Here is a 25,745-nt window from a genome sequence, read left to right on the forward strand (position 1 = left end):
ACATTGGATAAACAGTTAGAGGTGCGTGAAAATAAGGTTGAAGAGTTGTTGCACACCTGGATAAGAATTCAGCAATATGGACAGATGGAATATCAGCGTATACGCTAAAGGCATGTTTAGCCGAATTAGCTAGGTCTTTGATGTTTGTATTATCAGTTTCACCTCAGGAAAGATATCACGGAAAGGGAATGTATGATTGTTCGGTTGTACAAGGGTGGTGCACAAAACGATGTGTTATTTTTTATGCTGCACACCTTTACTAACCACACTCTTAGACAACTTCTATGTATGATCTGTTTCCCCTCTAATCCCCTTGTGTCGAGAAATTTCTTTTGCGTCAAGCTTATAGAATCTTTTTAGTAACTTATAAGTTTTGATCACGTCCCAACAATTATGCAACCAACACTTTCAATCTATCTTCATATGGAACATTTCATAGACCTTTCACCAGCTTGGTCACTTGTCTCTGAATCCTATCTTCTCCATCACCTTCCGATTCCGAAGGAACGCAAGTGGCCAAATCTGTGCACAGTAGTCAATATGTCGCTCTAAGCTATTTTACCAACTCTTGCAATATGTTCTCTGAATTTCAAATCTATCCACCATCACCCCCAGATCCTTAGCCTAATAAATTTGATGTAAACCGGTACCATCAATATGATACGAAGCATATAATATTTTCATCCCAAAGTGCAAACCTTACATTGTACAACAAATTGATAACCATTGTCCTTTGCCCACACTGCCAATATATTTAAATCATCCTTAAAATATCTACATCACTTTTATCAACTATTGGCCTCCACAATTTTACATCAGCAAACAACTGAATATCCCCCATTTCAAATTTTCCGCTTTATCATTAATGTACAAATTAAAGAGCAGTAGTCCTACTACAGGTTCCTGTGGCACTCCACTAGTTGCCCTCATTCGTCTTGATTCCACTCCATCATACGCCACCTTCTGAAATCTGTCTATCAGCCACCACTCCCACATCCATGCTATCAGCCACATATCAATTCCCATTTGCTCCAACTTGTAATAATTTTCAATGGGTATTCTGTCATATGCGTTTGCAAAGTCCAGCAGTAACATGGTGTGGACATTTCTTTTATCTATTATAAAAGGTGAGTAAATTACTGAGGCAGGACCTACCTTTTACAAAGCTGTCCTCTATAGAGTATCATATTCCTCTCCATCCATTTCTGAATTTTACAACCAACTTTTCCAATACTTCAACACCACTCCAGATGTACTAATTGGTCTGCAGTTTATTACTTCTGTCTTGGAGACGCCTTTTTGTAATGGAACTATCTTACCCTCTTTCCACTCGCTTGGAACCTGGTCAGATCTGAAACAGACTAAACAACTTCGTCAGAGGCACTAGCCAGTTTACTTGAACATTCTCGTAGTACTAGAACTGACACACCATCCAGGCCCATCGCTGTATTCACATTGATATTTTTCAATATATTGAGTACTCAAATCTCTGTCACATCAGTAACTGCAAAGTTACCACCTGGATTATATACTCTTGCAAAGTAATCACTTAGTAACTGAACTATTTCTTCTGCATCTGTCACTTTCCTACCATCAGCACTGAATAAATTTATCTTTCCATAATCATTCTTTCTCTTACTTTATACGTAGAGAAAAAAACTCTTTAGAATTTACTTTGACCTGCTTAGCTAATTTTCTTTCAAAATCTGGTCTAGCCTTCCTTACTATACTAGTTACCCTTCTTGCTTGTAACTTATATTTCTTGAGTATGCTGATCACCTTTTTATTTATATTCCTTCCACAATGCCTTCTTTTTTTTTTTTGCAGCTCCTGCTTTTATATTGCTTGTCATCCACTTAATCCCTACTCGGTTTATCCTCCTGACCATGGGTATACCCTCTGGTACTGTCTCACTCAAACAGTCCTTGATAGCTTCCCATACACTAATAACATTCATTCCATGTGGTTTCTTATTTCACGGTAATGCTCCAAGTTGGCTCCTAAGTTTATCATAATCGCCAGGTTTGTAATTTATCTAAGTTTATCATTATCAACAGGGAGGGTGGCTGTTCATTTGAAGCAGTCTGATATGAGATCAAAGCCAGTAAATCAAATAAGCCTGGGAATTCCAGGCTTATTTCCTATATGATTGCCTATTGACAGAATACTACATGGAACTCTATTATGCAAATTAGAACAAATGGGGATGGATATGACACTGGTTATGTGAATAAGAGGTGACTGCTGGACAGATATCAAAAAGTGGTATATGGAGCAGAATCCAGGTGACTAGTGATGTGCTCTAAGGTTTAGTGCTGGGACCACTACTGTTTAATTTGTACCTAAATGATATAAGAAATAATCTGAAAGGAAATACAGGTAGTCCTTGCTTAACGCGGTTTTCCTTAAAGCGGGATTTGATTAACGCGGCGAAATTAATTGCGACAATCCTTTGATATACGCACCAAGAGTTTTGATCAACGCGCCTTTAACCCTGCAGAGCTCGCAGCTGATCTGACAGATGCATTCAAAATGTTTAATATTGAATATGGTTTAAATGTTTAATATAATATTGTTACACAATTCAGTGTATAGCTTGGAGGTCATGAGTAGCTGTGCATTCATATGTTACGAGTGATATTCCGCTCTGTTTTTTTGCTGTCAGTTTGGTTTAACACGTTATGTAAAGGTTTGTGATATTTGACAGTAAATTGTATCTGAGAGATACCGCGACCTCCGATGTCAGTATAGTATGGTTTAGTTTTTTTTTTTTTTAATTCATTGTTCAATAATTTCTAGATTGGGACTGAAAATAAATAAAACATCATGTATTACTGAAATAGAGCCAAAGGCTTATTTATCATACATGTCCTCTAGGAGATGTGCTTTACATTATGGAAAATACTAAGGAAAGTGATCTGGAGCTTACTCCATCTTTACTACGAGTTGCCCATAAGGTTGCTTATGCTTGCATCCGCCGAAACTTTTATAGTTTCTATATATTCGGCACAAAACTCTTGTAGTTTCTCTATTCGGCTATGAAATAATGTTGGATTCAATATCCACTTAATTTGTACCATCATGTATTATATTGGCAGTGTTTTTTCTTTATGTTTTATTGATTCTTTGCCGAGGTCTGAAGAGTCATTTGTTTGTTATCGTAGAATTTATGGCGACAAGAAAAAAAAACGAAAACTGTTCAAACGACTTTTGATAACTTCTTTTGATAAACAAATTGCAGTAAATAATGTAGGTACAAGTATTTATTAAATATTTACTTTGCATTCATTTTTTATCTTTCCTAAAAGAGTTCCATATAAAACGAATTATTAATACAGTAATCGATGATGGACGAATTGTAATTTTTACCATTGATTATTAGATTTGATTAACGCGATTTTGATATATGCGATAATATCGCAGGATTAATTAACCGCGTTAATCGAGGGATACCTGTATTCCGTTGTTTGTTGATGATGCGAAATTAGATAGAGTAATAGTTGATTAAAGCGATTTGGAGAACTTGCAGGACGATTTAAAGTCTGTCAGTATGGACAAAATATAATGGATCTCAATTTAATGTGGAAAAATACCCTGTGTAGCTCAGTGGAAGTGGTGCTTGCGTCTTCTGTGCTTGGTCGCTCAAGTTAGACTGAAATTCAAGTCTAGTCGCCTGGAGGAACTTTTTCTAAGCCTTTCTTCGACCGGTTCCCGAGTTAGTCGATCTCTGGCACTGGCAAGCAGGTAAACTCAAGAAAATCGGCCGTAGTACCCACATTATTTCAGACAGTAACATATCCAGTTAGGGTTAGGTACTAAGAGATGGCAGCACTTGTTTGCCAGCCTCTTCATTGGTGGCTGTTATAATTAGTGATAGACATGGGCCAGCTATCCCCGATTGGCTACTGGTGGAGATTGAACTGCCCACTCAGTCTTCAAAAGCTAGATAAGGTGTAAAAGCCTTGCCTACTCCCTATAAGGGAATAAAAGGCATTAGCTGATTTATTTTTTTATAAGTGTAAAGTTATGCATTTTGAGATAAAAAGATTACAAGCTGTGTACCACATTGAGGGAACTGTAATCCAGAAAATTGATGAAGCCAGGGATTTTAGGGTAGTAGTAATAGACAGAGATTTGAAGTTTAGAGGACATATTGCTAAAAGTAGCTCACAGGATTACTTGGTTATTGAAGAACACACAAGCAGAGATAAGGGAGTTATCATTGCCTTTTATAGCCTTGATGCGAATGCATCTGAATTACTGTGCTCAGGTCTGACCCCCTGGATTTCTGTGGAATAGGGAAGTTGTGTAAAGGATCCAGAGGCGAGTGACCAAGATGGTGATTGATCTGTGGAATACTTCTGTGGATTGACTGTTTCTGAGTTGCAATAGTGAGTTGGTTAATTTGCGAAAAATGCGCGTATATGATAGAAATATTTAAGTTAATTACATGATTTTATAGGATTAATACAAAGAAAATATTTCAGCACTTGGCTAGAGAGATAAGAATGAGAGGTCATCCCTTGAAGTTAGATAAGAGTGTGGTTATTACGGGAGTGATAACTAGATTTTTTGTTTGGAGAGTGGCGAATGAATGGTTGCCAGTGTCAGTTGTGAGTGCTTTGTCTGTTAATGGTTTCAAGGAGAAGTACAACAGATATTGTGCCAACTGGGTCTCCCACCATGAGTCTTAGGACTCCATGAAGGGGTCTGTGCAATAATATTTTTTAGGCTTCTGATATTGTTGAAATGCATGTTAGAAAAAAATAAAAGATTAAAATGGAGAGAGTGCAGTCAGCACTTATCCAGCTCAGCACACTTGCCATTTTGGACCAGTTAGGATCCTCCTTGTTTTGTATAACTTGCACGAGCACAAAAAAAGTGAGATCTCAACTCAAAGAAGGTGTGCTTTTGTTTTCTTTGCGATGTGACGTTAAAAGATCTGAGGATTGGGACATAATCAAAATATATATAAAAATAGAGAAAAATTCACGTAAAAAACTTATTTATTATAAAGTGTTTGCCTAAGTGTCACAGGCATCTTCAGTGCAGGGTTACGGAATGGCACACAGTAACAGACAATTCTAAAAAGCAACATCCAGGCAGCTAATGTAAGATAATTAAATATGGTTAATAATTTCTAATTAAAAATAATAATAAATACACACATGTAAATAAAATTAGGAAAGATTAGTTGATCTAAAAGGCACTAAAATTTGGAGAATACATTGTCATAAAGGGGGATAGATGTAAACTATGGAATCTGTTTAAGTTAGGGGCAATGAAGTAAAATTTCACGTCTCCTTATAAAAACATTCTATTAGGAAATGACTTTTATAAAGGACTCTTGTTTTGTTCCAATAAACAATGCTTAGTGCAGATAGCATGCTTAGCAAGTCTAGATTATTCAGGCTCATGATATTTCATATAAGAATTGTGTTCTTCTAGACGAATAAAAGAAGATCTTCCGGTTTGTCCAAATTAAGATAACTGAAAACAAGGAATCTGGCAGATGCCTAGAAAACCTAGAGGTCAAAGCTTGTCTTAAAGAGAAGAGAGAAAGAGGTGGAAATTTTTCTATGAGGCAAAAGACAACAAAAATATTCAGTGGTTTAAAAACTTTCACTACGCATTCAGAAATGTCTTGCACATAAAGGATAGGAATGCAAGTTATTTCTTCCATACTGGAAGAGATAGAGATACCATAAAGCATTTTTGAAGAAAGAGTCCTTAAACCCTTTGATAAAAAGGTGGATTTAATATGTTGAAATTCTTTCTGTAAAGTATGAAGAACATAAAGAACGTACACAATGTACTGAATTTACTTCATGCACAAACTTTGCTTACGCTTGAATAAACGATGAAGGCAAGCATATAATTTCTTGCATCTTTAATTTAATTTATGGTATAACCAAATGAAAAACTTTCAACATCTCTAATCCAGAGTCTGGCTCCTAAAGGTCAAAACTAGTCTGGGTAGTGGCCCTTCCCATAAAGCATAGCAGCATACATGTCCGTAAGGGCATTTGCATTGCATTATGGAATACGATGGCAATGATGTGAAGTTATTAGTCTCTATAAACAAGTAGCCAATCGTAAAGTTACTTCATGCGCAAACTTTGTTTTGGATACAGGATGAAACCAAGCATATAATTTCTTGGCATCTTTAATTTATTGCACTAAAAAGTCTTAATAGTTCCAGCATTCTTGTCTCCGCAATCTGTATATTCTATAAATATTTCCATGGGAAATGTTCATCTGAAACAGCATCAATAATTCTACCACCCTGTACTAAGCTCATTGGAAGACGTACAACTACCGCCCAACATCCTTTCACAGTACACCTCGAAACCCACAGAAGTTTCTTTTCCTCCTCATTCATCCCTGCTACTGCAGTATTGTGGAACCGTCTTCCCCCAGACGTATTTCCCAAGAAATACAACATACAGGCGTTGAAATCTAATGTAAACAAGTTTATCCTTTCGCAACCCACCACCTATATACAGTACTAACGTACTATAAATTGACCAGCCAACCTCCTGTATATGGGTCCAACATAAAAAATATTTTAAAAAAAATTTAACTAGGATAGCGGTAGTGAGATTCATTGGATATAGCGACCTGTATTAGTCTTCTTCCAAAAAAATGAAAACTCTAAGCTTCCATCTAGTTGAAGAACTAGATCTAAAAATGCTAATCGATTATTTACTTCTACTTCTAAGGTAAACTGGATCCTGGGATGAAGTGCATTCTTTTTGGAAAGAAGCTGCTGCAACTCAGAGGAAGAGTCATTCTAAATTGCAAAAATATCATCCACTTATCTGTACAAATGTGCAGGTCTAAGTGAAATGTTATCAAAGGTATGTTGTTCCAAGTGTTCCATGAAGAAGTTGGCAATAGTAGGAGAAATAGGATTGTCCTATGAAGCACATATGAAGCAAAGTCTTCTTGAAGTAATGCAATGGTGTCTGATAAAGATATATTAGAAAAAAAATGGATACAATATCTAAACTAATCATAATATTGAAATTGTCTAGATGAAGATCAGAAATTTTATTTTTAAAGTCCATAATGTTTTTTATATAAGTATTTCTTTTACTCAAAGTAGCAAGTACTGGATAAGTATTTAGATAAGTGGGACATCATATACAGTAAATGACTGGTCTGAATGGAACACCTAATTTATGAACTTTCGAAAAACCGAACAATCTAGGTAGATAACCAAAGGAGGTTTCAAGCTTTTTCTTTTGCTCTTCATCCCAATTAGAAACATTATCGATAAGATAATTAAGTCTGTTTATCTGACTAAAGGGAGGATTAGATGTGAGGGACCTATAAGTAGAATAGTCTCGAATAGAGAGATTTTTCTATTATATATTGAGAAGGAAAACAATTTCTGAGATGTTTTGAAGGAATTCTACCATTAACAAAGGATACATTATCACCTCTTTCCTTACCAGGTGTCTATCAACTACCTCTGCTCATGTAATATTTCCTATTCTGGACAAACTGGCCATTCTGGTATGATTAGAATTGAAGAACATCAAGACTATATTACATTTTTGGAATCTGACAAGTCTGACCTTGCTTTTTTTTTCATGCCATTGACACTAGGCACAGTTCTTTGGCACTAGGCACAAAACTTCTTCATTCCAATAAGTTCAAATTCGATTGTATTTTCCTTGAAATACATGAAACCATCCAAACCTAAACCAGTCAGACTGTTTGCCAGATCCATGTTTTGGGAAGTGATCGCTATTACGAGGGGTTTCCGAAAAGTAAGGTAACACTTTTTTCCTTAATAATGGTGAAAGGGAGTGAGATAAAACATGGTGGAGAGATAGATCCGTTAATAACATTCAAAACGACCACCACTGCAGTGTGACACTACCGTCGCCTCACAGCTAATTCCAGTTGCAATATGGTAGTTACATCGCAAGTGTGGTCCAAAACAGGTGTCCGTGAAGTTATTCATTTTTTGGAAGCAAAAGGGGCTTCACCAAGTGAAATTCACCTAACCTGGTTGGAAAAGGTGATGTCAAAGAAGCGGATGTTTTTGGTGCAATTAAAGTGGGCTGTGGTGACATTGAAGATCAATATCGGGCGGCAGGACTTCATTAATCAAGACAGAAGACATTTTGCACATTAAGGGCATTGTTCTCAAAGAACAGCAAGCGAAACTGCGTGAAATTGCACAAGTGTAAGTGCCACTGTTTATGAAATTGTTAACAATGTCCTTGGCTTTCAAAAAGTGTGCCCCACTGAGTGCCCTGACAATTGTCAGAGGAGCAGAAGGCAACATGCATAGGAATGTCTGGAGAATCTGTTGCGATACAAGCAAGGATTGTATCGCTCACCTAATCATAGGAGATGAAATATAGGTTCATCACTTTAACCTGGAGAGCAAACAAGACTCCATGACCTGGAAACATTCACAATATCCTGTGTGGAAAAAAATCTGTTCCCACAGACTGAAAAGTCATGGCCACAGTATTCTGGGATTGTCAAGGCATTCTGTGTGGTAGACTTCTTGCTGAAGGGAGGAACAATCAGTGCAGAGCTTTACTGTACAAGTTGGACAAACTGAAAGTCGATATTCGACACAAATGACCAGGATTACTGACAAGTGGTATGATTTTGGTGCATGACAATACAATTCCACACACCATTTGTGAGTGGCTGCACTGTAATCGTTGGGAAACTCTGTCACATTCCCCTCCCCATAGCTCAGACTTCCATTTGTTTGGTGCCTCACGAAACACCTTTCTGAAAGGCATTTCACTATGGATGAGGAAGTTCATCAGGCAGCGTGATGTTGGTTACTGAGTGTTGGCATGGACTTCTTCAGGTATTGATAAATACCTGAAGAAGTATCAGGTACTGGTATTGATAAATTGATCTATCATCAGGACAACTGCATCAATAAATTTAGACTGCGTGGGAGAAGTAGTGCACGTTCATTTATTTCTTGGTGTATAATTTCAACTTCCTATTGATAAACATCTTCGAGAAAAAAAGAGTTACCTTACTTTTTTGAAACCCTCGTAATTGTTTATAAATTAGTCTTTTAATTAATAATTATTTTAAATAATTTTTAGCTACACAACTTTCTATAGTTCTTCCTTTGAACTCTAATAGTGTAATATCATATACTTCAGCTGCACCTAAGACACGAGCATATGTCTATATATGATTCATTATTTTAATCCATTTTTTGATGTAGTTAACAGTCCATCTCGCTGATGATATCTACATATCACTGGATGAAATATATTGGAGTTTTTGAATAAATTATATATAATTTTTGTTACATATGTAAGTTGTGAAAGTCATTTTAAGATTTTTCTGCATCAGACCTCAGCAATATTAATGAATATGGTATTAACAAAAGTAACTGTATTCTGTAATAAAAGATAAAGTATTGTGAGAAAATTAAACTGCCTCTGTAGTGAATGCAGTTGGAGGAAAAGACTTGAGTTCGATTTTTTTTGTTATGAGAGGAATCTTTAGATGGGCTTTTTTCATTTTGTTGTTTTATCTTTAATTGCCTTTACTTTCTTTATCTTTAAATTTACAGTTAATTTCAGTATCTCCTTTTCTTAGACTTCAGTTGCCGACAAATTTGTATAGATTAAAGACTGCGCCAGCCGGCAACTAAAATCTGATACACTACCTAAAATACTTAAAGAAAATTGTAGGGATCAAGATACATGCAGTCGTGGTCCCTATTCACATATCACTATTGGTTTCCCCTTTAAATGCAAGGTACGAAATTTTCCAAACGGTAATTCAAATCCGCAGAAGATATGACAAACTCAATTGATTATGTAAAAAGAAACACATTTATTATTTCACAAAGACAAGTATACATGTTATTTAAATTCTTAACCTTAAAAGAGTCTGGGTTCCCCTTACTTAATTAAACACATTTAAACTTCTGCACTATGATCTCTTAGTGAGCATAAATTCCTCACTTCTGTACATATATCTATCCTCAGACTCTCACAATTAAGTTACCTGATAATATCATACATGAAACATAACATATAAATACTAGACAATTCAATAAATCTGATATGTAATTCTCTAGGACAGCAGTACTTAATCCTACTTAATTCTCTTCCCCAAAATATCTGTTAACAGTTAACTACTTTCTGAACGTATGACATTACTTTTCTTAAATCACTTAAACAGTCCGGACCTCGGCCTCCTGTTCGGCTGGAGCCTAATATGCTTTCTTCTTAACAGTAGACAAAAGTGTCTAAATTGCAGACTGTTCTTATGGCACAACACGTAAATGGCGTGTGTTCTTAATTTCTGTTTCTTTACTCCACGGATACTTCAATCCTACATTAATATAAGAAAATCTTCGCTTACCGTTCTTGCTTTGACTAGGTATTCCGATCTGTTCACTGTACCTTCTCTGATGGCGGGCTTTGCTCCCTTGTTCCTTTGTTCTACACGAACCGAAAAGCACTCATGCACAGACCTGTACGCTGACGTGGATTTCATCAGCGGCTCTTTCTCCTAATGTGTTTGAACACATTGTAGTTGCAGCTTTGACCGATGTAACATGCATAGCAAGGGGAGATCCTTGCTACACGTGGCGGCAAGCTCTACATAGCTCTCCTGCGGGAAACTTGGTGCCGATGAACCTTGGAGACGAGACACAAGCGATGAGAGATGACAAGAGATAAGAGAGCGATTCGAACTCCCGCCGAAACTTTTATACTCCGAAACAGCTCGTGTGAGTATTGAGTATTGTGTGGTTATAAAATTCTTTGTAAAAGAAGGTTTACAAAAGAAATTCATTGGAAGTTCATAGAAGTTTATGGGCACTCGTCTCCTTCGTTTTTGGCAATTAAGAAATGGGGTACCAAGTTTAAACGTGGCCGTACCAGCCTTGAAGATGATCCACGTGAAGGTTGTCCAAAAAGTGTAATAACATCAGAAATCATTGATCAAGTGCATGATATGATATTGGATGACCAGCAAGTCAAAGTGTGAAATTGCTGAGACTATAGGCATTTCAAAAGAACGTGTAGGATATATTTTGCATGAAAAAGTTTTGCGCAAGATGTGTTCCGCGCTTGCTCACGGCAGATCAAAAACGCACTCGCATGAAGATCTTTGAACAGTGCATTTTAAAAAGAATAAAACCGATTTTACGCATCGATTTATTATTATGGATGGATGAGACTTGGATTCACCATTACACACCAGAATCCAAATAGCAGTCAAAACAGTGGACAGAAGCCAGTTGTTGAGGCCAAAGACAAAGTCGGTTCCATCAGCAGGAAAGGTCATGGCATCGGTGTTTTGGGATCTAAAGGCATTTTGTTTATTAATTATCTTGAAAAGAGTAAAACAATAACCAGGGGATATTATTCCGATCTTATAACCAGACTAGATGAAAAAATTTGTGATAAAAGACCCGGTTTGCAGAAGGGAAAAAATCATCTTTCATCAGGACATTGCACTTGCCCACAAAGGTGTTGGCATCGGAAAATCAAGGGATCTGTACTATGAATTGTTGGAATCCTATTCCACAGATTTGGCTCCCTCTGACTTCTATCTCTTCCCAAAACTAAAACTCTTCCTCGCTAGTCAGCATTTTTCTTCGAATCAAGAGGTGATTGCAGCTGAAGAAAGGTATTTTGCAAATCTTACTGAAAACCACTACAGGGGTGGGATAATGGTGCTGGAGCATCACTGGAATAAATGTATTATTCTTAAGGGAGATTATATTGAAAATAAAAATATTTTGAAGTTATAAATTTGTTTTTTCATTGTTAGGCCGAGAACTTTTCAGACCGCCCTCGTGCAAACATGAAACCCTGTTGGATTCAAAGAAAGCAATGGATTGCATATATGCATTATGTCGTTCAAACATGTAATGAAATAATAAATGAAAGCTGTTGCTTATTGAGAAAACTTCTAAAATATGAGCTTTGAAAGGCTTAGAATGGAGAGTTTACCAGTTCTGTGCCACGCTAACAAGAATGCATGGATGACTTCTGAACTTTTTATGAAATGGTTATTGAGCTGGGATGAGGAACTACAATGGAAGTCAAGAAAGTTCTTCTAAATAAGTGCACAGCACATCCTCATTTAAACTGCTTGGAAAAAAATCTACTCTCCCACCAAACAAGTAAGCAAGAGATGAACTTCATTGCTGATGTGAAACAACCGCATTCCTAAAGTTTAAAGTTTGTTCTTTAGAGCAGGGTTTCTGGACTATGTAAAAATAAATTAAATATTACAAAAAAAAAAAAAAAAAATATATATATATATATATATATAGATCACCCACAGTGATAATGTACTATAGGTTCACAACCTTACATGGGTGGGAGTTAATAAAATAAAAAACCTACATCTTTTTAAGCAATTGAAGAAAATTTACTGACTATAAATTAAAGATATCAAGAAATTATATACTTAGTTTAATCCTTTATCCAAGTTTAGGCAAACAAGTTTGCGCCTGAACTATTTTCAGGACCTGGAGCAACTCGTATATAGAAGCTTATAACTTCACATCACTTGCCTTCGTATCCCATAATGCAAAGCACATATTCTTACAGGTATGTATAATGCTATGCATTATAGGAAGGGTCACTACCCCGACCAATTACAACCTTATGAATAAGTAAAGCGGTCTCTAAAAATTCGGACGATCCCTAGGCCACTCAATTGTGGGCGAAAGACCGTCCATCTCAGCGTTGGCTCTACTCAGTGATGGCCTTCCACCCACCACCACCGAGCAGAACCGCTCATATTCCGAAGAAAAGCATTCACCGACAAAGCCCCTCACCGGGCCGTGCTGGAGAACACTTTCCCCGGGAGACTCAAATTGCTCCCTTAAGGCAAAAACCTTAAGAAAGCGAACTCATAATGGCCCTCACCGGTTTCGACCTTTATTGAGGTCTCATCAGTGGGAGCCAGGCTAGACCAATTACAACCTTTCTTGAGGTCTCATCAGTGGGAGCCAGACCCAGAGGTGATACCAATGTTGGAGTAATTCCGAAGTCATGTTTTAATATACGAGTTGCCAAAGGGTGTCACACCTTATTATTAAAATATTCTGCATTAGAGATAGTTGTTGGAAGTTTTAATAAGATGTGACACTTTTGGCAACTTTTATATGAAAATATAATTTCTGCATTACCTCAACCTTGGTATCACCTCTGGGTCTGGCTCCTACTGACGAGACCTCAATAAAGGTTGAAGCAAGTCTGGATAGTGACCGTTCCCATAATGCATAGCATTATACATACCCATAACGATATGTGCTTTGCATCATGGGATATGAAGGCAAGTGATGTGAAGTTATAAGCTTCTATATATGATTCAAAATTAAGTGGATATTGAATACCACATTATTTCTTAGCTGAATAAGAAACTCAAAGATAGAAAAGCTAATCTAAGAGTTTCATGCCGAATATAGAAAACTATATAAAGTTCGACGAGTCCAAGCGTAAGCCAACACCTGGTAGTGCAATGCCAGGACAACTCGTAGTAAAGGTGGAGCAAGCTCCGATTACTGTTCTTAGTATTTTCTCATAATGTAAAACGCAGCTCCTAGGAGATGTATTACTGTTCTACATTATGAGAGGTCACTACCCAGACCGGTTTCGACCTTTTTTTGAGTAAGTAGACCTAAATGTAATACTAAGGTTTCGATAGTCAGAGCTTATATCTTTACTGTACGAGTTGCCAAAAGGTGCACAAATACAATTACTGAAAATCCACCTTTACTACAAGTTTCCCTGACATTGCACTACCAGGTATTGGCTTAAGCTTGGACTCGCAGAACTTTATAGTTTTCTATATTCGGCATGAAACTCTTAGATTAGATTTTCTATCTTTGAGTTTCTCATTCGGCTAAGAAATAATGGTATTCAATATCCATTTAATTTTGAATAATTTTACTTTGCCAAAGTGAAGCCTGTTGGCTCTTACTTTCAGTAATTCTATTTGTGCACCTTTTGGCAACTCGTAAAAATATAAGCTCTGACTATTGAAACCTTAGTATTACATCTAGGTCTACCTACTCACTGATGAGATCTCAAAAAACGGTCAAAACCGGTTCAGGCCTGGCCATGAGAGGCTCTGCTTGGGGATTTTTCCCTGTCTCTGAGTGGGGGCCACTGCTGAGATTATGGCTCTGCCTGGTGGTGGGGTGAGCCTGCCACTGGGTAGAGCCAACGCTGAGAAGTTCTTCTCAGTGATGGGGTGAGCTTGTCACCGAGTGGAACAATGCTGAGTTGGACAATCTTTCGGGATCGTCTTATTTTTAGAGCCCGCTTCACCTATACAAAGGTCGAAACCTGTCTGGGTAGTGACCTTCTCTCAGAATGTATATAATGTACCCGAGCCAGTACTAAAGACAAGTAATCGGAATGGGATAGTTAGAATAACGCATCAAGATAGGGATGGGACAAAGGGACCCCCTGCATTTCATGTAGACTAATGCCAGGAGTATTAGGAACAAGAAGGAAATATTTTTGGCCTTGGTTGGCTCTTCCTGGCCACAGGTTATTGGCATTAGTGAAACATGGCTGACGGAAGAGGATATAGTTAGTGGGATAGAATGTGTAGGTTATAGTGTGTTTAGGAGGGACAGAGAAAATAAAATGGGGGAAGGAGTGTTATTGATGATAGCTGATGAACTGCAGCCAAGGAGAATTGAAGTTGTATTGCAGGATAGTGAAAAGAGCTCGTTTGAGGCTATTTGGTGTGAGATTGTGACTAACAGAGCAAAATATACAGTTGGTTGTTGCATATATAGACCAGGTGATGGAATAGACGGTGGAGATAGTATGCATAAACAAATTGAAGAAATGAGTGGAAGGAGGGTAATTATTATGGGGGATTTCAACTATGGTAACATTGATTGGAAGGAAGAGAGGACACGTGAGGAAGGAACTGGATTTTATTCAATTATTAAGGGATAACTATCTGATACAGCATGTAATAGAAAATACTAGGGGTTTGAAAGTGCTTGACCTGGTAATAGCATCTGAGAATTTGACTGTAATGAATATGACCATGATGCCACCTACTGGTGAGAGTGATCATAATTCCACACCTTTAGCCACCTGGGAGGTGGCTAAAGGTGTGGAATTTTCGATTAAGACAGGGTATATGTGGAATTACCGTGCTGGCAAGTATGACAAGCTTAGGAGATTGCTTGGTTCAGTGCCATGGCATGTAAAACTGCAAGGGCTGGATGTCGATAGAGCATGGGAAGTGGTCAAGGAGCATTTACAGGAGGTTATGGCTGATTGTATACGTAGGGTCTGAATAGTAAAACAAGTAGGGATCAAATAGATGAATAACACCATTAAGCTTGAGCTGCAAAAAAAGAAACAACTGTGGAGGAATTTAAAGAGAATTCCTTAAAATCATTCTGCCGTGTATAGTTTTTTTTTTTTTTTTGCTTGCAGCATATTTAAAGAACTGTTTGGGATTCTCTTTAGCTTGCATAGCTAGTTTCCTTTCATAATCTGCTTTTGCTTTTCTTACCACACTCGTTACCCTTCTGGCCTGTACTTTATGCCGTTCGTGTGCCTGCATGTCACCTTTCTCTTTAAATTTCCCATTATAGCATTCATAATGGGAAATTGAGATAATTGAAGAGATTTATACCTCAGAGATTTTGATTTTCACATCAAGGTTGTCCTTAAGAGCATATACAATTCTGTTGTTGGAAGTTTTTCCACTTGGTTATACTATAAATTAAAGATAACAAGAAATTATATACTTGGTTTACTCCTTTATCCAAGTGTAGGCAAACAAGTTTGCGCCTGAACTATTTTCTGAAAGTAAAGATTCTTTACTCTAAAAGTAAAGAATCCAGCTCTAACAACCTTGCTAACCACACTCTTTCCCAGCTTCCATAGATGTCCCCTAGTTCTCCCACCACCAGTCCTGATCTCCAAAATATCCTCTGAATTAATCCTATAAAAACCCTTCAGCAATTTGAATGTCTCAATCATATCTCCCCTTTTCCGCCTATCACCCAATTTCTGCAACCCACAAATCTTCCACCTGTTCTCATAAGGTTCATTCCATAGACCTGCTATCATCTTGGTCACTCGCCTCTGGATCTTGTCCACCTCCTCCCCATCAAGAAGAAACCTAGGTGACCAAATCTGGGCACAGTAGTTGAGACGAGGTCTTATCAAGGCTCGGTACAGAGGAACAATAACTTGCTTGTCTCTGCTCGTCAAAGTATTTTTCAGCAACCAAGTGATTTGATGAGCTGATTTAGCCACTTTTGCAATGTGTCCCCTAAACTTCATCTCCCTATCCACCAACACTCCCAAGTCTTTGGCCTCATCAATCTCCTGGAGTACAGTTCCACCAATGTGGCATACTGCTGCTAATCTTTTCACCCCAAAATGCATAACTTACATTTTGTCACATTAAATTGACATCCATTCTCCTTAGCCCAGAACTCCAATCTCCAAACTCACATTCTCCTCTGTCTAACCTCTACATGGAATCATCAATATATTCTTCAGCCATCTAAATAGCAAATGTATTCAGTTCACTTAAGAATTAGTACAACAAGAATCTCTTCTCTTGCTTTACACTAGGGGTCAGCAACCTTTAGACTCGCGGACCACATTCAAATTTTATTTTTAATATAATCGGGCCGCAAGCGTTTAATTAGCAGAAAATAGTGAGCGAAAAAAATATTTAAGTTATCAATTTATTAAATAATAAAATATATTATTTAAATAATTCAACATACAGGCCACATGCCATGTAAGTACTGTCTACCTTTTATGGGCCGCCGAAAATACACGTTTGGGCTGTATGCGGCCCACCAGTTGCTGACCCCTGCTTTACACTATTTAGTCACTTTTTATTATATCTTAAAAATAAACAGAAATATTTAAAGTACGAGATAAAGTATGACATTCTCATAATGACATCTGATATTATATTCTTTCATAACAGCAATACTTTTATGAGAAAGGGGCTTACCCCGGTTATCATAAAGTACTTGGTTCCATCCATCATTAAACCTTCTTCCTTTATCTGCAATTTTACGTTTTCTTGAACCCATTTTTGAAATTCTTTTTAACAAGTATATATCCTCTGAAAATAATAGTTGGTGTTATTGAATTATATTAAAAGACGGACTAGGAAACGCAACTGCAAAAGTGCGCCAAAATCTCGGTTGTCATCGAATGAAGTCGCCTTTGTTATCTCCACTCAGGACTCACATGGTTGATTCCTGCCAAGTTGCATGGCAATATCACGAAGTAAAGGTATAAAATTATTTTTAATTTATTATTCATATTATAAAATATATTATTTAAATAATTCAACATACAGGCCACATGCCATGTAAGTACTGTCTACCTTTTATGGGCAGCCGAAAATACACGTTTGGGCTGTATGCGGCCCACCAGTTGCTGACCCCTGCTTTACACTATTTAGTCACTTTTCACTGAAAAGTCTCTCCGTCTATTGAGAAGCATATTACAAATCGATCCTGGACAGTACCTATAAAAGACCCATAGCATTACCATACTCAAAAACTTTGTGTTATTAATTTGTTGTGAGTGGGGGGGGGGGGGTAGCCATTGGCTGAGAAAGTGGTTTAGTTCTGTGGTTAGGGCATTGTCATTTGAACAGATAAGTTTAGCCCTGTTGTGTAGTGTCTTAATAACTCCATATTGTTGCGGAAAAACAACTGCCTTCCTTTCTTAGACACACTAGTCACCCGCCAGCCTGATGGAACCTTGGTTTTCTCAGGCTATAGAAAACCCACCCATACAGGCAGATACATTCACCAACAATCCCACCACCCCTCCTCGCAACAATATGGAGTCATTAAGACACTACACAATAGGGCTAAACATATCTGTTCAAATGACAATGCCCTAACCACAGAACTAAACCACATTCTCAACACTTTCTCAGCCAATGGCTACCCCGCCCCCAAAAAAAATATTGAAACCAGTAAACCACAACCCCCCCCCCCCTCACAACAAGGATTACTCTAAATCCATCACCATACCCTATGTCTGAGGCACCTCTGAAAAACTTACAAAAATCCCAAAAAAAACATGACTTAACTTCTTGTTACAGACCATATAAAAAACTGGCATCCCTTATCTGCTCTACTAGAGACCAACTCCCCCCCCCCCCCCTAGACCTACCTGGTGTATACCAGGTCCCTTGCAGCTGTAAGCTGTCCTACTTTGGCCAAACAGGCAGGACAGCCAATATCAGAATCTCAGAACACAAGGACCACATCCAGTTTCATCAATACAGCCACTCTGGTCTTGCTGACCATGCGCTGGATACCTGCCATAGAATACGGTGGAAGAAAGCCACGATAATACATCATAGTAAATACAAATATGAAAGGCTTTTCATGGAATCAGCTTCAGACCTAAGAAACAATCCAAACCTCAACAAATTTGGCTGCATGAGATGGCCTCAAATTTGGGAAACTTACATCAGAAGACCTTCAGCCCAATCGCCCAAGAATACCAACATTGCCCGCTAGGGGATACCATTAGGACTTTAGGAGAAATAATAGCTTCCTGCTTCTTCCTCACTCACCGCTTGTTGTGCCTGCATGCACGTGTCTTGTTCTTAAGTTTCTCAAAAATGGCAATGTGACGTTGCCGAAATATTGAAGTATATTAAAATTTATTTTAATGTATATCCTAGTTGACGTTGTAATTTCCTTAAATCATTTAGTAAAAATTTCATAACTCCAATCACACTAAGTCAATAAACATAAAAATTATTGTTTTTAAGCAATTCCACATATAAAGTGTGTGTGAGAAAACCAATCTCCATAAATTTGATACCAGAACTACTTTATACCAACCAAAGTTTATACAAGTTCAGCCCTTCTAAAGACTTTCCTCCTTCATGAGTCTATAAAATTACATGTTCCTGAACACACATGTAATAACACACATTCATGAAACAGAACAAACAACCCTAATTACAGAGGAGGTATTCTTTAAGCATATCAGATATATGTACTAAGGCAAGTCAGGTCTCTCTCTCTCTCTCTGACTATGCCATCAAAATGCACTATCAAACCAAATGGAAAAGACTTCTGTAATAGTTCAGATTCTGGTTTGATTGTAAATTCTACAATGAAGCAAGTGAGGTCAACATTAATTCTCCTGACATTAACAGGAATCATGACCTCAAGGTCTCAAATATCTGATCTACTCATATCAAGGAAGAGCACTCCGATCCACCCTTCCTACAGAAATTGACTTCTGATGTCACTACTCAACTGGTTTCTCACTGCCCATCTGAGGCTTCTAAGCCTCTTCTCCAGTTTTTTACTAGCTATGGTTGTTGTTTTTTTTCTGCACAAATAGGATCCTATGCTTTGACATCAATATTTCCTTGATTTGTATTTATCCAGTGTATATTCTTCAAGCAATGTTTTTAACTAGTAGTACAAGCTTCAGAGCCACAAATCAGCATACTAGGGCTGTATATGTAAAAAAAATCTGAACTAAAAAGTGGTACTGTAGCAGTACTATTAGTTTACCAACCAGGACCCAAACCTATTCACTGATATCAACTATCTGATATTTTAAAAGTATATAATTTCATCAGTGACTCAGCAGTTGTTTTCCAGATACTGTCCAACCTGAATGATCACTTCAGCAATAGTTTTTATTTGCTTAATCTTCTGATGACACCATCTGAAATTTTTTTACTACACTTGGTGTCACAGTCTGTCTTGATCTCACATTACTATTTCCACCTGTGTTGTTGTCAGTTAAGCTACTTTACCTACTGCTCCATTTTGTGTGATAGTGTCGAATTAAGTACTTTTATAGTTTATATATTACCTAATTTCGTATTTTTAATCGAGTTTGGCTTTCTTTTTAATATTATTTTATTTTAGTTAATAATGAAAATTCTTTGTTATAGTGCCAAAAAATATGAAAATACAAGGAAGAAAATAGAAGCTTTAGGAATGAATGAGAACAATATTTTGCATTCATTGATAACAAAAAAACCCATTGTGTCTTATTTGCAAAACAACTCTTGCAAATTTGGTTGGTAACTTAAAACTTCATAAAAAAAATTTTAAAAAAATTACAATTTTTGACTCAATATCTACAGCATTCATAATTACAGAACAGGCAAACTTAATTTTTGAAAATCTCAAACCTGCAAATTAAATAATTAATTCACTATTTAATTTTAAAAAAATGTATTTTTAATTTGTTCATTTATTGTAAAAAAATAGTTATATCTATACAAAAAAAATTATCTGAAATATATAATAAACAAATTTTGAAATCATCGATTAAGATTATCAGTGTAATCTTAATCGATGATTTCAAAATTTGTTTGAAATCATGGAGCAGTAGGTAAAGTAGCTTAACTGACAACAACACAGGTGGAAATAGTAATGCGAGATCAAGACAGACTGTGACACCAAGTGTAGTAAAAAAATTTCAGATGGTGTCATCAAGCATACTGCTGTAAAAATAATCACAACTTAAAATTCCAAATATTTTTACAAATTGTTCATGTTATAGTTCACCCACTGATTACAGATCCTTTGACACTTCTGCGCATCTCAGAAAAAGAACCCATTCCGATAATAGGGTAATCAGTCCGTATTGTGGGATGAGTTGTTTATTATTACCGGTTGGAAAATTAACTTCTCTTTTATGATTATTGTAGTTAACTATGTTGCTTGTATAACAGTTGGAAAATTTTACCTATAAAGCACATGATTTCGAGTGTTGGCGACCAATTCGGACTTCCTTCATTTCTTTCTCCCCTTCAGCATGAATCGACTATTCTTGGAAAGACATGAAGCAGGGACCTACAAACGGTGGGCAAACTACAGTATGTTTATTAGTTTTGGTTTCATAACACGCATTATCAGCACTTGCAATGTGCCTGTCATTGATGTTATTTTGTCAAAGTGAAATGTAAAGTATTTAAAAAATGTATGTACTTACTGGATTTTGATAGTTACTTTCAAAAATTTTATTGTAGTTTAAGATATTAAGACATTCTCTTGTCGCTAATGGAGGCAACATGTCAGACATTATACCTAACTTCTTGCTTGCCACTTTCATGGAGTGCGCATGCTCGTCGAGGGGTTTGATGGGTGATTGATTGAGGTAACAAGGAATGACAAGAGAGCGTTCGGAAAGAAAAGAGAACGCAGGCCTGCAGATATTTAGGTTCGGAGGAACTTAAATTTATGTGACAGTCGGAGGAAAATTAATAGTAGATTCCGAAAAGGGAATCATAGAGTTATGAGTTTTTTTTAAAGATTTAAGACTGTCAAATGAGCGTTGGTAAATAAAAGAAAATATTGCAATCGACGTTCTCAAGGAATGTTTGAAGAAACGCTGATTGGAAGATTAATAGTGGATTCCGAAAAGGGAATCGTAGAACTGCAAGTTTTTTTTAAAGTGGAGGAGTTAAGACTTTCAATAAATATTGGTAAATAAAAGAAGATATTTCTATTGACGTTCTAAAGGAATGTTCGAAGAAACGCTGATTGGAAATTGCATGAAGTGAAAGTGTTTATACTAAGTGAATTCAGAATATCTACACTTCAGAGTCAGAAAGAATTAATGTGTGCTACATGAGGGCCTTACAGAGAAACTGGTTATGAATATTTTTGTTATTGTGTAAACAAAGTGTTTAGTATAGTAAATGAGATGAAGTATATGTTAAACATATTAGTAATAGACGAGTTAGAAAATGGCTGATCTCTTAACTGTAAATTTATTTTAAAAGGCCTTGGATCCAATTAATTTTGTAGTTATGTAATTTTGTTTGAAGTGTATATATATTGTATTTGTTTTATTAAATGTCAAATTTTTGTATTTGGTCTTGAGTCAGTGATTTTTTTTTTGGATTCTGAAAGAAAGAATTAAAGTCACTGCACCGATCGGAGTGAACTATTGTGCATATATAGGTACACTCATATTTTTCGGACGATAAGATGCACCCCAAATTTATGAGACGATTTTTAGAAAAAAATATTTTTTATATAAAGATATTTACAAATTTTTACTTAATTTTTATTTATTGTTACAATCATTTGTATTAGCAATATTCAGTTCATCTTCACTCTCGGTACTATCACTGGTCTCGTTAATGTCACTGTTCGTATTACTTTCGTCTGAATTATTGTTGTCACTCCTTTCAAAAACTGCGTCATCTTCGGTAAAATCCATTGCATTACTTATCCTGCATTTTTTAAATGACTATAATCTTCTCTTCTTTCACAGCTTCCCATGAATTTTTCACCCAAGTACATACTTCTGAAATTGTTGGCCGTTTCATACGTCCTGTTGCTGTAACATCGTGATTTGGCTTTGACATACATTTGTTCCACTCTTCCCACATAAAATTTTTGAATGGTTTATTAATAGATCCATCCAAGGGTTGTAATTGACTTGTAAGGCCTCCAGGAATGAGCCAATTCTGTATTCATTTCTTTTAGAAGCTTCTTGGTTGATTTTGTTTTATATGCTCTGAATTGATCCCACGCTAACATTGCAGGCTTTTTAAACAACGCATCTGGATGTTTTGCCCATATCTTTTGTATCCATAATTTCATTCGTGTTTCGTCCATCCAGCCTTTATCTTGAACGTGGATAATAATGCCATGAGGAATTTCATCTCTCGGTAACGTTTTTCTCTTGAAGATTAACACGGGTGGTAGTTTTGTTCCATCCACACAACAAGCTAAAACTACAGCGTAGCGAGTTTTTTCGTGACCTGTTGTTTTGATCACTATTGATTTGGTGTCTTTTGAATCTACTGTCCAATTTGAATGAACATCAAAAGTTCGACGCACTTCATCCATGTTCGCAATTTCGTTAAGCTCCAAGTTAAACTTCCTTCTCGCTGATATGACAAATCTATGGAATGCTATAATTTTAGCTTCATAGTCAGCTGGCATTTTTTGGGCTAGTCGTTTTTGTATGTATGCATAACTCGTGTCTTTTCATAAATCTAAAGCACCAAGACGGTGATCCGGTAAAATCTAAAATTCCATTAGCAGTTGTCCATCGTTTCGCTTCAAAAATTATCATTTTCATAGAAGCAGATATTCCCATGTTTCGATGATTTGTTACCCAATTTTTCATTTGTACTTCTAATTCTGGCCATTTTTCTAGATGCGAATGGAATGTTTTCTTGTGTTTCATAATAGTTTTAATTGTTCCTCTTGTTTCTCCACTCACGAACCATTTATTCTGTTGGTGGTGGACCAAAATGTCTTTATGCTGCTCTGTTTCCATATTGTTTTGCATAATTTATCACATTTAATTTATAACTCACGTTATATGAAGGTCTTTTTTGTTTTACACTCATTTTTTCTAATCTGAAAATAAAAATAATTCAAATAAACCATACAAAAGCACATATATTTACACACTAATGACTATTGACATTCTAAATCGGTGATTCACCCACATGCAGCAAAATAACTTAGGTACCTACCTTCAGTGGCGTACTTACTAATTTTATTAACATATTGTGCCAGTAATTGAACTTCGCTAACAGCTTTGGTACAGTGTAAAGATTCATATTTTAATGTTACTTTCGGATCATAAGACGCACCCTAATTTTAAGTCGATTTTTCTATGTAAAAAGGTGTGTCTTATGGTCCGAAAAATATGTAATTGTTATAGAGAAAATCTCATAAAACTGAGGATAGATTGAATAAAAATTAATAATATTATCCTATCTAAACAAATGGCGAAGTCGAACAGAGATTAAATTAATTAAATCTCATCTCTAAACACTGCCATTTCATGTAATTACGATTTGTTTTATATTAAAAAGAATATTTAACTTCACACTAACTTTGGCAATGGTATGGAGCCGCACTGAAGGTACCAAAGAGATGCAGTCTGGCCATGTTTGCAGAAGAACTCTATGCATGTTTAAATCTTCTGTCCATCAGTGCAAAAAAATTCTAATGCCAGATGTTGACCTTAATAATAATTAAAATAGCAAGAATTAGGATATATTTATGGCAGTTTGTCTTTTGCATATAGTGTTATTTTACTGTTATTTTGCAAAAACTGTGCATGTTTTTCTGAAAATGACCCCAATAGAGAAATTGAAATGCTGTGGAATAAATCAATCTATTTACTCATAAAATGTTTATCTCATACCATGAATGCTAGACACCATTTAATGCTAAAGGAGCATCTCTCTCTCTCTGCATAAGTTTGATCAGCTGCCTCTTTGGAACTACTATACAACTATGTGGTATACAGGATTCTGGTAATAATTTAATTTTCAATTGCTGGGATTCACTATAGAAAAAAGCTTTCAAATTCTTGTTTCTGATACTTATTATTTACTTAGTGTTATACACATTACCTGTAAATACATATTTATTGGTAACCAATATCTACACCTAGATCCATAATATTATGGATTTTGAAATAATAGTTTACATAGGTTCAAACCTGTTCCTTGGAACCAAGTCATACAACAAAGATAGTTTATGTACAAACTCAAATAGGACTGCCTTTCAGTTTCTTCATGTGAAATTTCTTTTTTTTTTGCTTCCTTTTATTAACTTTTGAACTTTTATTATAGCAACGTAGTTTTCTTCTTTCTAATGGTGCAAGATACAAAAAAAAAAAAAGTCATTTTTAATAGTACAGGATACATAAAAATATAGATAAATTTTCTGGTGTGGAATGCACATCCCTGAAAGCGTATCTGATAACTGAAAATTATTCAACTATCTTAGTGGCAGAGGACAGAAATATTGCATTTTTGCAGGCTCTAATATTAAAACAGTAAAAACAATATCAGCATACTACTATAAATTCAATGTGATATACAGTGGAGTTGACAGAGACCAAAGAGCACAAGCAGGAGTCATGATTTGGATTCATAACTCTCTTTCAAAACAGTTAAAACATTATAAACTATGGAATGAAAGAATAATAGAAGCTAGAATAAAAATAGAGGTTATTTAACAATGATTGGTTTATATGCCCCAGAAGAAGGAAGAGAACAGGATAATATTGAATTTTATAATCAGCTACAAAATATATATAATAAAATAAATAAAAATGATTATGTAATTTTAGCAGGAGACTTAAATGCAAGTCTTCTTAATAATAATATAGGAATATATGGAGAACATACTCTAAACAGGAATGGTAAAAAATTGATTGATTTTGTAGTTTATGATAACCTAAAAATAATGAATTCTTTCTATAAATATAAAGACATACATAAATATACTTGGGCAGCAAGAGGATAGAAATCAATATTAGATTATTTTATCTTAAATGAAAAGACAAACTTTTCATTAGATGTCAGAGTTCACAGAGGATATAAAATAAGTAGTGACCACTTCCTTGTTAAAATAAAATTAATATTACCACCTAAATGGCTACAAGTAACAAGAACAGCAAGAAAATTTTAAAACATTTGTTTATAAAACTAGACTATTAAATGACACAAATATACAATAGCTATATGAACAAAGAATTAACCAATATCTAGATAAAATAGAAGAAATAGAAATAGAATGGCTTAATATAAAAACGATGCTAAATGCAGCAGCAAATGAAAGCTTAGGAAAGACCAAAAAATTCAATAAAAGGAAAAAAACTGAAGATATGGGATAATACAATCAAAGAAATAATCAAAATGAAAAAAGAAGCCTATCATAAATGGTAAAGCAGTAAAAGATTAGAAGATGAAATAGAATA

The 25,745-nt window shown here is 35.9% G+C and overlaps 1 protein-coding gene across 1 annotated transcript in view; it reads right to left on the reverse strand.

Annotated features, from left to right (window-relative positions):
* Nucleotides 1-6,604: 6,604 nt before the first annotated feature.
* LOC150094765 (uncharacterized) overlaps nt 6,605-25,745 on the reverse strand; it is a 98,450-nt gene continuing 79,309 nt past the window's right edge. The window contains exon 6 of the mRNA XM_090411661.1: nt 6,605-6,793. Coding sequence (XP_090267787.1) covers nt 6,605-6,793 — 189 coding nt within the window. The remainder of the gene's footprint in view (nt 6,794-25,745) is intronic.

Source organism: Typopeltis vanoorti, chromosome 21 (assembly GCF_054136105.1).
Source record: "Typopeltis vanoorti isolate ZY-2024b chromosome 21, IOZ_Tvanoo_1.0, whole genome shotgun sequence".
In the NCBI taxonomy this organism is placed as follows: Eukaryota; Metazoa; Arthropoda; class Arachnida; order Uropygi; family Thelyphonidae; genus Typopeltis; species Typopeltis vanoorti.